Source organism: Heteronotia binoei, chromosome 18 (assembly GCF_032191835.1).
Source record: "Heteronotia binoei isolate CCM8104 ecotype False Entrance Well chromosome 18, APGP_CSIRO_Hbin_v1, whole genome shotgun sequence".
NCBI classification, from domain to species: domain Eukaryota; kingdom Metazoa; phylum Chordata; class Lepidosauria; order Squamata; family Gekkonidae; genus Heteronotia; species Heteronotia binoei.
In genome coordinates, this window is record NC_083240.1 from 12,049,195 (window position 1) to 12,063,346 (window position 14,152).

The 14,152-nt window shown below is 46.5% G+C and overlaps 1 protein-coding gene across 2 annotated transcripts; it reads right to left on the reverse strand.

Moving 5' to 3' along the window:
- Positions 1-4,303: 4,303 nt before the first annotated feature.
- TMEM52 (transmembrane protein 52) lies at positions 4,304-13,561 on the reverse strand. 2 transcript variants are annotated; one of them, XM_060259033.1, is made up of 4 exons: positions 13,481-13,561; positions 12,181-12,216; positions 7,012-7,181; positions 4,304-5,404 (listed from the first exon to the last, which is right to left on the reverse strand). In XM_060259033.1, exons 1-4 carry the CDS (start codon positions 13,525-13,527, stop codon positions 5,001-5,003), a joined length of 657 nt encoding a protein of 218 aa, XP_060115016.1. In that variant the 5' UTR covers positions 13,528-13,561; the 3' UTR covers positions 4,304-5,000. The 2 variants fall into 2 exon arrangements, with proteins under 2 accessions (XP_060115016.1, XP_060115015.1); XM_060259032.1 differs by having other exon boundaries at positions 12,172-12,216.
- Positions 13,562-14,152: the final 591 nt, after the last annotated feature.

Genomic DNA, 14,152 nt, shown 5'->3' on the forward strand with positions numbered 1-14,152 from the left:
CTTGTCCATTGCATAACAATCCATAGATTAGGAGAGTGGGCAGCCAGCCACCAGGAGCTTCGCCACACCCCCAGCGGCCCTCATTAACCCCTGGAGAAGCTTGCACCACCTTTTCTCCACTTCTTATGTGACTTTGGGTTGTGGGTGGCTTGCTGGCCTTTTGACTGTCGGGGGGGGGGGGGCTGCGGCTAAGGAGAGCATGTGGAATTCACTGCCACAGGAGGTGGTGGCGGCTACAAGCACAGCCAGCTTCAAAAGGGGATTGGATAAACATATGGAGCAGATGTCCATCAGTGGCTATGAGCCACAGCATATTATTGGAACTGTCTGGGGCAGTGATGCTCTGTATTCTTGGTGCTTGGGGGGTGGGGGTGGGCAAAGTGGAAGGGCTTCTAGCGCCACTTATGAACCTCCTTTTTTTGGCCACTGTGTGACACAGAGTGTTGGACTGGCTGGGCCATTGGCCTGATCCAACATGGCTTCTCTTATGTTCTTATGAGTGAGGTCTGCTTGGGCTGGCTGGATCTCTAGCCAGCCCAAGCAGGCCTCGCTCATACGGGGCTCTCATTTTTCTTGCGTCGGGTTGCTTTTGGCTGTTGGGGAGAGTAGCATATGCTAATATGTTATGCCAATAAGCTCCACCACATATTTTTCTACGAAATGACCCCTGACCACCACCAAAGGTTGGTGGGACAGAAAAGGAAGACCCACCAATACCCATATATTGAGGAAATAGGATATTAATTTTAAGGTCATTCACACAGGGGTATCAGGAAGCAGACCACCCTGGGAGGGGTCTTCCGTAACTCTGGCATGGCTATTGAGAAGGCACCAATCCTAAAGGAGAACCTGCTGATGGTCTCAGGAAGATGATGATATTGGATTTATACCCTGCCCTCCACTCCGAATCTCAGAGTGGCTCACAATCTCCTTTATATCCCCCCCCCACACACACACACACAACGGACACCCTGTGAGGTGGCTGGGGCTGAGAGAGCTCTCCCAGAAACTGCACTTTCAAGGACAGCTCTGCAAGAGCTATGGCTAGCTCATGGTCATTCCAGCAGCTGCGAGTGGAGGAGCGAGGAATGAAACCTGGTTCTCTCAGATAAAAGTCATCACACTTAACCTCTACACCAAACTGAAAGAGGTACTCACCTGCCCCTCTCACAGCTCTGCACATTTCTAGTTGGGGGATTTTTTGAATGGAAATCACAATGACCAAGTCCTTGCAGCAGCTTTTTCCCCCCTTTGTCCTTGGGGCATTCAGGAGAGAGTTTCCTAAGGCTCTTTGAATACATACATTCTTAACAAAAAAAGTTTTTTAAAAAAATGCTGACCAGTTTGCTTTTGATGACACTGAGGTAAATTTTTATAAGGGTTGCCAGCATTGGCCAAAAAAAAAACAACAGCCGCTAGCGTGGATGGAGCGTTGTCATTGGAAAATACCAGTTGTATTTTTTTTCTCTGTATGTGTGTCTGATGCAATTGCTGACAGCATTGGAAATTCTCCTTGTCTGAGAAGGGGGAAAATACAAAAACATCAGCTAGGGCCCTCATCTGAAACTGGAGCTCTCTGAGAGAAACACAAGCTACAGAATACGGGCCATACCGCATTCCCAGGCAATTGATGTCATGTTCAGATAACCTTTTCCATTGGGCTGTTAAATGTGAAAGCTGAGGTGGGAAAATGTGGAAAAATAGGCTTGGCTCAGGGAAAGCCTCACGTGAGACCTTCAGCTACTGGCCCACAGGTCTGGTCCAGTCAGGGCTTCCAAAGGTGCACCTGACAGGGTTATGGAACAATGGCTCAGTAAAAGGCAATGCTCCATTTCTGTGTTTAGAGCAGAAGGTTCTGAAGCACACACATTACCCCTGCCTGTACAGAAAAGCAAACCTCGTAGGGCTCTTTTTCTAGCAGGAGCTCCTCTGCCTGTTAGGCCATGCCCCCTGATGTAGCCAATCCTCCAAGAGGGCTTTTAGTACAGGGCCTACTGTAAGCTCCAGGAGGATTGGCTACATCAGGGGGGCATGGCCTAATAGGCAGAGGAGCTCCTGCTAGAAAAAGAGCTCATCTGAAACAGATTTGGTTGGCTTCTCTTTGACCACACAGAGACAAAAATGAATGGTTATGGGCAGGGGTCACTTCGTAGAAAAAGCAGTGCCGGAATTCATTAGCCCAACTCATTAGCCTAACTCATTTACATATGCCACACACCTCTGACATCACCAGAAGGTGTGCCAAATTATATCAACTCAGCATCTACCTTAAAATGCTTCTTCAATTATAATCACCATAATAAATCCTTACTCCCATCATGCTTTTCAAATTACTTTCTCCTGTGTGGTCACAGTGGCATGATGAAAATCTGTCTGCTTTCTATGTTTTGGCTATTTTCCCCTTTTCTGAGGGGGAAAAATATTAGAAAGTTTGTCAAAATCTTAGAGTTCAGCAAAATTCTCACAGGAGATTGCCCAGAAGCAAGTATTTGGTGAGGGGTGGGGATAAGAAAGAAAGAGCACAATACAATTTAGAGGTTCCAGAGCTCCACTCCTGTGAGCTCCTGCCCCAAATGAGGCCTGGTTATGAAAGGGGGTGGGATGCTCTGTCACTAATACTTGCCCTCCTTGGCCCCCGTTAGGGTTGCCAGCCTCTCCCCCGGGCCACAGGCACGAGACGGGAGGGTAAAGTTGCCATCTCCAGGTTGGAAAACTGCTGGAAATTGGGGGATGGAGCCTGGAGAAGACAGGGACCTCCATGGAGTACAATGCCCTAGAGCAGGGGTGGCCAACGGTAGCTCTCCAGATGTTTTTTGCCTACAACTCCCATCACCCCAGCCAGCATGGCCAATGGCTGGGGCTGATGGGAGTTGTAGGCAAAAAACATCTGGAGAGCTACTGCTGGCCACCCCTGCCATAGAGTCCACCTTCCAAAGCATCCATTTTCTTCAGGGGAACTGACCTCTGTACTCTGGAGATGAGGTGTAAATCTGGGGGATTCCCAGTTTCCAGCTGGTGGCTGCTGGCATGCCTAGGGCCCTGAAGGAAATCCATAGCCCCTTCAGGGGAAGGCTTAACATGCAAAACAGCAACCACAAATAGTAACTTTCTGGCTGCTCTCTAGTCTCACACTGAAGTCTTCCTCAGCAAGAGAATGGTAAAGGTCAAGTCCTCACCATCAATTAGGGTTGCCAAGTCTAATTCAGAAAATATCTGGGGACTTTGGGGGTGGAGCCAAGAGACTTTCCCATTCCCAAAATAAATACATAAAAATACAGCAGTGCAGTTCACCTGAATAGCCATCATTTCCTCATCCCCCAATAGCTGCAAAGTACAGGGGCTGTGCTTGCTTTTTATTTCTTTCTTCCTCACTCTCATACACACACTTACTGGCTCTGGTTCCTCCCCAAAGACCTCTGAAAAGTACAGGGGCTGTGCTTGCTCGCTTTCTTTCTTTCCCTCTCTCTCACACACCCACTTATTTGCTCTGAAACCAAAGCAAAACAAACTGAAGGACTCTGCTCTCACCTGGCTCCGCTGCTGGCTTTTTCCCATGAAGCTTTCACTTCCTGCTCAAATTTAAAGGCACACACACACATTTTAAAATGGGACCTGTTTGCAGGCTTCTAAATCTGTGGGAGATCTAGAGGTACACGGTGGCTGTGGGGGCGAGGCTTTGCTCTGCCGGCCAGCAGGCTGTGGGTGGGATGGAGCCTGTAAAACTGGGGGACCCCCTGCTGGGACCGAGGGATTGGGAAGCATGCCATCAATATACACACCAATATACTATAGGCCCAACATCAGAACATTGTTGGAGATCCATGATCAGGGCCTGCAATACGCAATTTAACTGTTTTTTTTTTAAAGGGTGTTTCCAGGGATTGTGACCATGAGGAAAAAGAGGTGTGAACACTTCCAACCAAAACTGCTCTCAACAGGCAGCTTTTAGCAGGGAAAAGAACTGTCTTTCTTAGGGCTGTGGCTCCAATTCATGTAGCCTCGTCCCTTAACAGGTTTTCAGAGCTGAATCACAGGTTGAGGAATTCAGTCACAGAACCCCAACATCATGGGAGGTTTGGCCCCCAAAACACAGGCTGATTTATGTGTAAGGATAAGACACGTGGATCAGTGTTTCTTGAACTGTGCTTGAAAAGGCATTTGTCAACAACAAAAAGGGTCCAGAACACAAAATCATGGAGAATGGCTTACAAAACCCCAGATACCAGTACCCCAGTGCTGACCCTGGTATACAATGACAATTGTAACAGGTATCTTTTTCTACTTATGCCATCGAGATACATTGTTATGTTCCTTAGCAAAAGTATGCTTTATTATTCAAGAAAAATAAATCAGTACAACAAAGTAGACATGCTCATGAAGGCCTAGCACATATTTCTTCCCTCACACATTTGTCCATATTAATCTGTAACACACACGTCCAGTTCCAGCTGTTATTTCAAGTCCAAGGCAGTTTGTCGTTACATAGCAACGAATTCAAGTACTTCAGCAATTTGCTGGGCAGTTCATTCTTCTCAGAAGAAGATGCCAGTTTGTATTTCTCTTTTTTCATTTTGCCATGAGGGAAAACAGTCCCTGTCAATCTCTGTTTAGGGCCAGCCAGCAGCCATTTTGTGCCATTCCCCTCAGACAGTTCTCATGAAGTGGCTCTTCTCTCTATCCATGCCAGCTCGCGCCACAACTGCTATAAAAGACAACAGCATTTTTTTTCCACACTGCGCCTTGAGGAGATTGACACAAACAATCTCTCACCCACAGAGGGTTATTTTTAACCAGCTGTCACAATATTTCCCTTAGCACCCTTAAAGCAGCAACAGAAGGTTATCAAAGGTCACCAGAGACAACTCTCCCTCACAACGGGTCACCACTATGAGGCAAACAACTGGGTCTCTCTTCAGGCTAACCAAGTACACATGACCGAACTTCTAACACCATTAGTTGTTCTCAGTGACTTCACTGTCTTCTGGCTCTACAACAAGAGGCTAAAGTTCTGGCTGTCCTTGTGTGGAAGCTTCTGGAAGCTGTGAACCTGGTTGTACTGTTTCTGGCAGTGTTTGGGGCTGACTTTGCTCTTCTGGAGCTGCCAATTGGGGCTGGTTTTGCTCTTCTGGAGCTGCCAACTGGGGCTGGTTTTGCTCTTCTGGAGCTGCCAACTGGGGCTGGTTTTGCTCTTCTGCAGCCGCTGACTGGGAGGCGTTCTTGTCTTGTTTCTGGCCAGCCACAGGAGTCTCAATGTAGGGCTTTGCCATCTTGATGGCCTCATCATAAGACGGCGGCAACTCTATGGCATAAAGACTGTATGCTGGAGGACTCATAAGACTTCTGTCGATCTCCCTGAAGGACAGAGGAAGCGGGATACTCTGGGGGTATTGTACGGAGCTGTATGCTGAAGACAGAAAGCACAAGAGCATGTTCATTTGATATATTAACATAACGAACGTCTCACATTAACTCTCAGTGGAATCATTGATGGGTCCATCAAGGTCTCTTACACAGTTCTCACCTTGCCCATTTTGAAACCAAAACAACTTTGTGAGCGAGTTTGAGCTATGAGGATTTACCTCGCCTGCGGTCACACAGCAAATCAAGATCTGAACCCCAGGACCTTCACAATTATGTCCCAACCCTCTAACCATTACACCACACTGCTTTCAGCAGGAGTTAACTCTGCTGGGATTTTAAAACCACTTTCATCCAAGTCCTGCACAATCTGCATCTTCGTGCAGTTCTTCTAAATACTTCTCATCCATCCCTTTTTGTCTTACGTTTCAGTTAGGCAAAAAAGGAGGCAATTAGGGCTAATTTCACATACATCGGATAATGCACTTTCAGTGCACTTTTGCGACTGGATTTTCCTATGCAAAACAGGCAAATCTACTTGCAAACAATTGCTAAAGTGCATTACTCAACACTGTGAAGTTAGCCTAAGTATCTAACTGAACATATAAAGCTGTTCTAGCCTGGGCCAGACCATTGATTCAGTACTATCTATTCTGACCAGTAACAGCAACCCAGGGTCTCAGGAAGAAAGGAGTTTCCAAGCACTAGCTACCTAGGATTCTTTAACTAGTAATGTTAAAGGTTGAGCTGAAATCTTCAACATGTAAAGATGCACTCCACCTATCTTTGAGCTATAGCCCTTGCTGCTTGTCAGCGTTTAGATGTGCTGCCACAAGCTGGCAGTCCACAGGTTGTGTAGAGTCTATCCTACAACAAGGCAACCAAGTCCAGAAAAGATGGTTTCAGTCAACTTGGGTCCAATCACCACTCCTAATTGTTCCCATTAGGGGTGTGTGTTCAGTATAATTCATCCAAATGCAAATTGGGCAGTCTGATTCGGCTACCAACACAGCTGACCCAAATAAAAGCCAATATTATTTAGCTTTTATTCAGGTCAGCTATCACCGATTCTTTTCACTTGTGGTGGTGTGCCACAGAGGCAGTGCAACTGCACATGATGGGAAGGCATTTTTAAATGCTGAATAAGGTTTCCCGGTTATTCAGGAATATCAGGAAATACCAATATTTTTCAGGTCCAATAGACCCAAACCTGACAAAAAAAGCCAATTTTTTTATGCACACCCCTAGTTCCCATGTATCTACAGCTGTAAAAAGAGCCCTGAGAGATGGTAGGTGGGACTTTGCCCATCAAGGCTTCTGACTGACCACTGAAGATTGGATTTATGATGCAGATTTTTTTAAAAAAATGTTACTTTGGCAGCAGCTGCCACCACAACTCAAGGATATTCTCTGTGTGCCTAAAGTTAAGCTGCTACAGCCATTTTGTCACTGTACCCTCCACACTGTGTCAGAATTCCAAAGGTGCCCACATGCTAAAAGAGTTCGGGGATCCCTGACCTATGCTAACCCAACGCATCTCCAAGGCTCATTGCAGTTGGCAAACATGTTGGCCTTTTCCAATTTCCAGAATTTCGTTCCAAATGATGAAAATAACACTGTTGACCTTCCAACAACGGGATTTCACATACTCACATGTGACGGTGCTGTGGGCGGTGCTGTCATGATCCATGGGGATGGCAGTGAGGTCGTGGGCTTGGGGTGGGAAAGTCTGCACAGGGGGCCTCTTCTTGCGGCAACAAAACTTCACGCAGCTGGCTCCAATGCCACACATCAGCAGCAAGAACACCGTGAGCATGATAAGCCTAAGGAAGAGGGGAATGCCACATTACCAATTAAGTGCGCATTGCAAGGTGTTGTTAATACTCAGCATTTAAATAGTGCCTACTATCCAGAGTACCTCAGTAATCCTTCCAGTAAACTCAGTTAAGTAGGTCAGTCTTGTGTGCACGTATGTTAAGCCCCGTCAAGGAGAGCCAGTTTGGTGTAGTGGTTAAGTGCGCGGACTCTTATCTGGGAGAACCAGGCTTGATTCCCCACCCCTCGGGTCAGCCACAAATTCTCTCAAGAGCAGTTCTGGGAGAACTCTCTCAGCCCCACCTCACAGGATGTCTGCTGTGGGGAGGGGGAAGGGAAAGGAGATTTGTAAGCAACTCTGAGATTCCTTTGGCTAGCGAAGGGTGGGATAAAAATCCAATCTCTTTTCCTTTATGATGATCCTATGAATTAACAACCGCCAAAATGTCCTATCATTCATAGCCTCTCTCAGGTCTTACAAATGGAAGACTGTGGCTTCCTTTAAAAAACCAACCTATCTCATGTGGGGCCTTCCTCTTTTCTTCCTAGCATTACTGTCTTTGCCAGTGCCTTCTCACAATGTGACCAAAGTACTGTTTAGTACAGGGGTGGCCAAACTTGGTTAACCTAAGAGGAACACAGAATAAATATCAGATGTTTGAGAGCCACAAGGAAGGAAGGAAGGCAAATAGATGGGGAGGGAGGGAAAAGTGGAAAGAAAGCAATTTTAACTTTAAACACATTCTCCAAGACACTGGCTTGGCGAAGTGATTTAAAGAAAGAAATGCTTTTTCCAAGTCGGCCAATGGGAGCTTTGAGGACCACACAACATGTGTGAAAGAGCCACATGTGGCTCTCGAGGTTTAGTACTAAAGTTCAGTCGCGTTAGCTCCTAAGCAGAGTTCAGGCTTCACTTACTAGGTCAGTTCAATCTTACTAGCCCCATTTTTTCCCCTCTCTGAGACTGAAGCTTGCCTGAGGCCATGCATAACCTCTGTCCCAACCTCTGTGATTTAGAGACCTGGAAATCAAGTTAGAGAGGAGGCAGAATGGCAACTGTTGGCGTCATGAAGGGAGACCGGTGACGCATTGCCAGCGGGTTAACTACAAAACTGGAGCAGATGCAACATGCGATATAGTCCTTCCCCAAGCAACCAGACATTTACCAATCCATGTGCAAGGATGTTTTTAGAACATCTCTGTGGAAGACTCACCATATACTTGCCACTTGCAGAGTCCAATTTTTTTTTTCTGCACTACCGTTCAAAAGAAGAAAACTAGCAGATGGTACAGCCCTTCCAAAGTCCAGTTTTCTCCCCCTGCACAGCCCTCCCACATAACCGCTTTCTACCTTTCTAAGAGCCAAAATCCCTCACCTGTGTTCTACCTTTCCCTCATCAATAGACACTACAGTTATGAACATCTGCTTATCGCAAAAGATCACCCCGCCCTCTCCGTCTACAGTTGAGTAATAAACTCACGGGGGGGGGGGGGGCAGCGGATGTTGAAAAGAAAAACAAACACTCCCAGCAAGGTCTGAGATTAAGCGTACTGTGGATACTACACTGAGATCGGTTGCACAATAAACACTTCATGATTCCGCCGTGTCCCTTTTAGCTTCGCTTGTTTGAAATTCTCAAGGCGCGGCTGCCCTTTTTTGGCACCAGAGAGCGAGAAATCTAGGACATGCCCTTGAGGTTGGTCCTTCCTCTGGTTTACGTGACCGAACAAGTCCGGTACAAGCTGCTAGCACAGGCAAGTACATACAAGATTGCAGGGGCGAGAAAGTGAATGGCACGGTAATTGTGATAGCAATACGGCAGGCAATATGGTTAGCATGGGTACATACAACAGTAAGATGAAAGACAGGCTGATTTCAGTCCTGTGTGGTTTAGCATGGTAGGCTGCCCTACTTCTTTTTTTAATACGTATGATAAGTTTATTTAAAATTCCAGGTTATACAGAACTTTGTTGAATGAAGTCGTATCAAGTAGATTAATTCAAAAATTCTCCCGTGCGTAAAGTACTATGGTATATATAACCTTGTAAAAAAAATAAGGTCAAGGTAGTCCCCTGTGCAAGCACCAGTCGTTTCTGACTCTGGGGTGACATCGCATCACAACGTTCTCATGGCAGACTTTCCCGGTCTTTTCATGCCATTGCCTTCTCCAGTCATATACAGTTATAACCTTGTAGCACATATTATTTAGCATTTAAGATAAAGTCCAGTTTGTTTGTCTCTGTCTCCTTCTCCCCCCCCACCCTCCCCATATATATATATCCTATTAGGGATAAGTTAATTAATAATTGGGCCAGAATGTTTTACTCTTAAGAATATTGCCTTGCTCCACCCCAAGCCAAGCGAAATAACAAGAGAAAAAGGAGATAGCATACGTTAGAAAGAATTATAGTGATAGAGACTGAAGATAAGTTGTGTGAAACAGAATCAACCAATTCAATGTCTGATAGGGTTGCCAGCCTCCCAGGGTTTTTTTTTTTGTAGCAGGAACTCCTTTGTATATTAGGCCACATACCCCTGATGTAGCCAATCCTCCAAGAGCTTACAGGGCTCTTAGTACAGGGCCTACTGTAAGCTCCAGGAGGATTGGTAACATCAGGGGTGTGTGGCCTAATATGCAAAGGAGTTCCTGCTACAAAAAAGCCCTGAGTTTTGCGATTTATGAGACCCAAAGCAGCAAAGGCATACAGATAAACTAAGAAAGGGCTACAATCATTCCGACTTGCTGCATTGTTGACATGCTTTTGGATCCCTCTGGCAAAATACATACGCAGCTCAGCTGGAATTTTATAATGAAATGTTCCACACAAGAGAGGGTGGGGGGAACAATCATTACGTCACCCTCAGACATGCAGAACGTCCCAGGGAGCTTTGCGAGAAATTCAGGAAGAGAAACATTGCAGGTAGCCCCGTTCCTTGAGGCTCAAAGCAGCTTGCAGTACAATTTCTCATCCAAAACTAAGTTAAGAGAGTGGTATAGTGGTGAAGTGCACGGACTCTTATCTGGGAGAACCGGGTTTGATTCCTAACTCCTCCGCAGGCACCTGCTGATATGACCTTGAGTCAGTCACAAGTTCTCACAGAGCTGTTCCTCTCAAGAGCAGTTTCTGTCAGAGCTCTCTCAGCTCCACCTACCTCACAGGGTGTCTGTTGTGGGGAGGGGAAGGGAAAAGAGATTGTAAGCTGCTGTGAGACTCCTTTGGGTAGTGAAGGGCGGGGTTCAAATACAAGTTCTTGTTCTTAAAATATTGTTCTTCTGCATAGAGAGGGAATCTGGAATTAAGAGGCCAGGATATGACCCACTAACATCCTACCAACTTCTGAGTCACAGGTAGGGTTGCATATCCCTAGTTGGGGGCAGGAGATCCCCCAGTATGGACCATTGGCCCTCCTAGCCAATTATGGATCCCAGAACTGGAGGGAGCCAAGTTTGGTGTAGTGGTTCAGTGTGCAAATTCTTGTCTGGGAGAACTGGGTTTGATTCCCCACTCTTCCAGTTGTATCTGCTGGAATGGCCTTGAGTCAGCCGTAGCTCTGGCAGAAGTTGTCCTTGAAAGGGCAACTTCTAGGAGAGCTCTCTCAGCCCACCCACCTCACAGGATGTCTGTTGTGGGGGAGGAAGATAAAGGAGATTGTAAGCTGCTCTGAGACTATGATTCAGAGAGAAGGGCAGGGTATAAAAATCTATAGTCTTCTTCTTCAAGATTGAACCTGGGACCTTTGGCATTCCAAGCAGATGCTCTAGGATGGAGTTACTGTCTTGAGCTGTCTAGATAACAAGCTTCCCAAATCGCTACCTGCACAAAGTCCTCCATTATTACTTCCTAAGCTGTCAACTGTTTACAGCCATATTTAGCTTTAGTCTATTGGCTGCCGGGAAAATAAATATTGACATCTTGTTGCAAGCGGATCCAACTCCTGCAAGGAGACCAGCCAGGTTTTCAGACCTGCATGCATTCTTTTTAAACGAAGCAAGTCTGTACCATCTCTTATTTTGCTAACCTAAGCAAGCTTTTAAGAAATTACTTTGCACATTTTCCTTTTCTGCTGTTATGAGAATAGGTATGGGAATAGGTTACAGGATAGTAAAAGGCCCAGGCCAAATGATTGGGAATAGGGTTGCCAAACTCCAGATGGAAGCTGGAGATCTCCTGGGATTACAACCAATGTTCCCTCTAAGCTGCAGAGACTTGTGGGCAAGAATTCTACTTCGTGAGCTACTGCATAAATCAGTGTGCTCTGGGGTCATCCTTCCTGAGCTATGACAAAAATGTGTGAGCTGGAGGCTAAAAATCTGTGAGCTAGTTCACACTAACTCCGCTTAGAGGGAACACTGATTACAACTGATCTGCAGGCGACAGAGATCAGTTCCCCTGGAGAAAATAGCCACTTTGGAAGGCGGACTCGAGGGCATTATAGCCCAGTGGAGTCCCCCCTCTCTCCAAAGCCGTCTCCTCCTTAGGCTCCACCCCCCCCAAAAGAAATCTCCAGGTATTTCCCAACCCAAACGTGGAAACACTAATTGGGAATCTTACTAAGTAGCTCTTGTGTTTCTCTTTCCTCCAAAACCTACCCACTTTTAAGCATAATTCTCGTAGCCTTCAGACCTAGGAAACCCATCTCTCCCTCAGTCAAGAAAAATATAAGTGAGAATATTCTGACACACAAAGGGTTATAGACAGGGCTTTTTTTGTAGCAGGAACTCCTTTGCACATTAGGCCACACCCCCTGATGTAGCCAATGCTCCTGGAGCTTACACTAGGCCCTGTAAGCTCTTGGAGGATTGGCTGCATCAGGGGTGTGTGGCCTAATATGCAAAGGAGTTCCTGCTACAGAAAAAGCCCTGATTATAGTTAACTCCATCATTCTGGTTGCACAGCCAGAAAGAAGAGGATACTGCTGCCACAACGGCTCATGTGTTTTCCTCAAAACCCTGCAAGGGGATGCTTGCAAAAACAGTGGGACAAAACTGAACTCACCAGACATACCACAAGCTGGTCCAGCTCCCCGTCTGCTGGGCACACCTGCAAAGGAAAAGAAGAAAATAGTTAAAGCCCTTCCTGAGATTTTTTTGCCCAGACCTCTCCCCAAAGCTAACACTCCTAGGCATTTGTACCAAGCCTCCTAAAGAACAAGCTCACTTTCTCACAATGGCTATAAAGACAAAGAAGTGGTTGCACCATTTTGGAAAGCTGAGCATATCTCCAGCAATGGTGCTATTTGGGGGGAGGGATTGAGACTCAATGGAAAAACAGATTTTTTTTCAAACTGGAATTGCATATTAGGCCATACACTCTCGATGTAGCCAATCAGTGCCGGATTAAACCCTGTGGAGGCCCCTAGGCAGTCAAAATCTCCCCCCCCCCCGAAAACTTTCCCAAAAGCCCCCTTGACAAACTTGCGAGGGAGAGGCAGAGAGAGGCAAACTTGGTAATGCCACCAGCAGCCGCCGAATCAGGCAAGTTGGGCAAAGAGCAGCTCAGTTGCTGGCTGCGCGTGAAGGCTGGGAGGGCTGCAAGCAGGAGGAAAACTGGGGGGGGGGAGCCAGCCTGGGGCCCCTAAAGGCATGGGGGCTTATAGGCCAGTGCCTAATTGGCCTTATTGTTAATCCGGCCCTGTAGCCAAAACTCCTGGAGCTTACAGTAGACCCTGTACTAAGAGCCCTGTAAGCTCTTGGAGGATTGGCTACATCAGGGTGTGTGGCCTAATGTGCAAAGGAGTTCCTGCTACAAAAAAACCCCTGGATTTACAAACCTGAACTATAAAGGAGTGCCTTTGTGAATGCATCAATTAACTAAAAAACAGCATTTACACGGCACACTTCAGAGCTTCAAAGCCCTTGCCACAGTTGATTCCAGTAAACCACGAAGTAGGCCATAATTAACTATTTGCCTTCTGCAGGCAGAGAACAGCTGCTTGCTAAAGACCAGATGAGTTTATGACTGGGGTGGGTCTTGAATCAGGGCCTTCTGATGAAGTGGCAAAATGGACTGTGCTTCTTAGGCAAGCCATAAGATTCCAACTTTGCATTCCTTTTTTTAAAAGCATCCATGCAAACAGAAAACTACCTCCACGGGGAAAAAATTCTATCGCCTCTTCCTTCTGGCTGGCTTTCTATTTGCAGGGAACCTTTCACGTAAGAGAACCCTCCAAAACGCGAATTCTCCATCTGCAGCCTGTTCAGCGACCTCACCATCCTAATGCCTCATTCTCCCTTATCAGCGAACGAAGCACCACGACACAACTTTCAAAGCAAGCAGATTTCTGAACAGTTTGCTTCTTACTTACTCTTGGAGGCTGTTGCCCTGGCAGTGGATATTGGCAACCGTAGGCATTACCTGGAGAAAGGAAACAGCAGCATTAAATAAAGAACAGAGGAGAGGAGCGCTGAAGTTTGAGCACTGCAACATCGCCTGCGCATCCATCTGTCATTTGCTCTTAGTGTAGCCTGACACTGCCTAGTGGATCAGACCAAAGGTCCATTTAATACAGTTCTCAATTTGCCAACACGCACCCTTGGAAGTTCACCAGCAAGACACAACAGAAATAAACCATCCCTCTACACAGCAACTGTGAACTGAAGGCACACTGCCCCTAAATATGGAAGTTCTGATTTTTTTTTAAGCCTGGTGGTCCATCATGGCTAACAGGCCTCTTACAGAATTCCACCCCCCCATTCCCCTTCTGCTTAAAGCTGCAGGCTGCTTGTGTCAGGTTGGAGAAAGCAGAACGTTCACTGATATAAAACAAAGGTGGCCAAACTGCAAGCCACATGTGGCTCTTTCACACATATTATGTGGCTTGCAAAGCCCCCACCATCCCATCAGCCAGCTTGGAGAATGCATTTAAAGTTGCTTTCGTTCCACCTCTCCCTCCCTCCTCCCCCGTCTATTTTCCTTCCTTCCTTCATCTGGTTTTCATGTCTTGAGGCTCTCAAAGATCTGACACTTATTCCGTGTG

Bases quoted from the DNA above. Each gene is read 5' to 3' on its own strand.
- TMEM52 (XM_060259032.1), bottom strand. From the start codon at position 13,527: ATGCCTACGGTTGCCAATATCCACTGCCAGGGCAACAGCCTCCAAGA. The intron at 12,217-13,480 runs GTAAGTAAGAAG...TTTCCTTTGCAG, and splicing joins CAGGGCAACAGCCTCCAAGA to GTGTGCCCAGCAGACGGGGA. The intron at 5,405-7,011 runs GTGAGTATGTGA...TTCTGTCTTCAG, and splicing joins CGCCCACAGCACCGTCACAT to CATACAGCTCCGTACAATAC.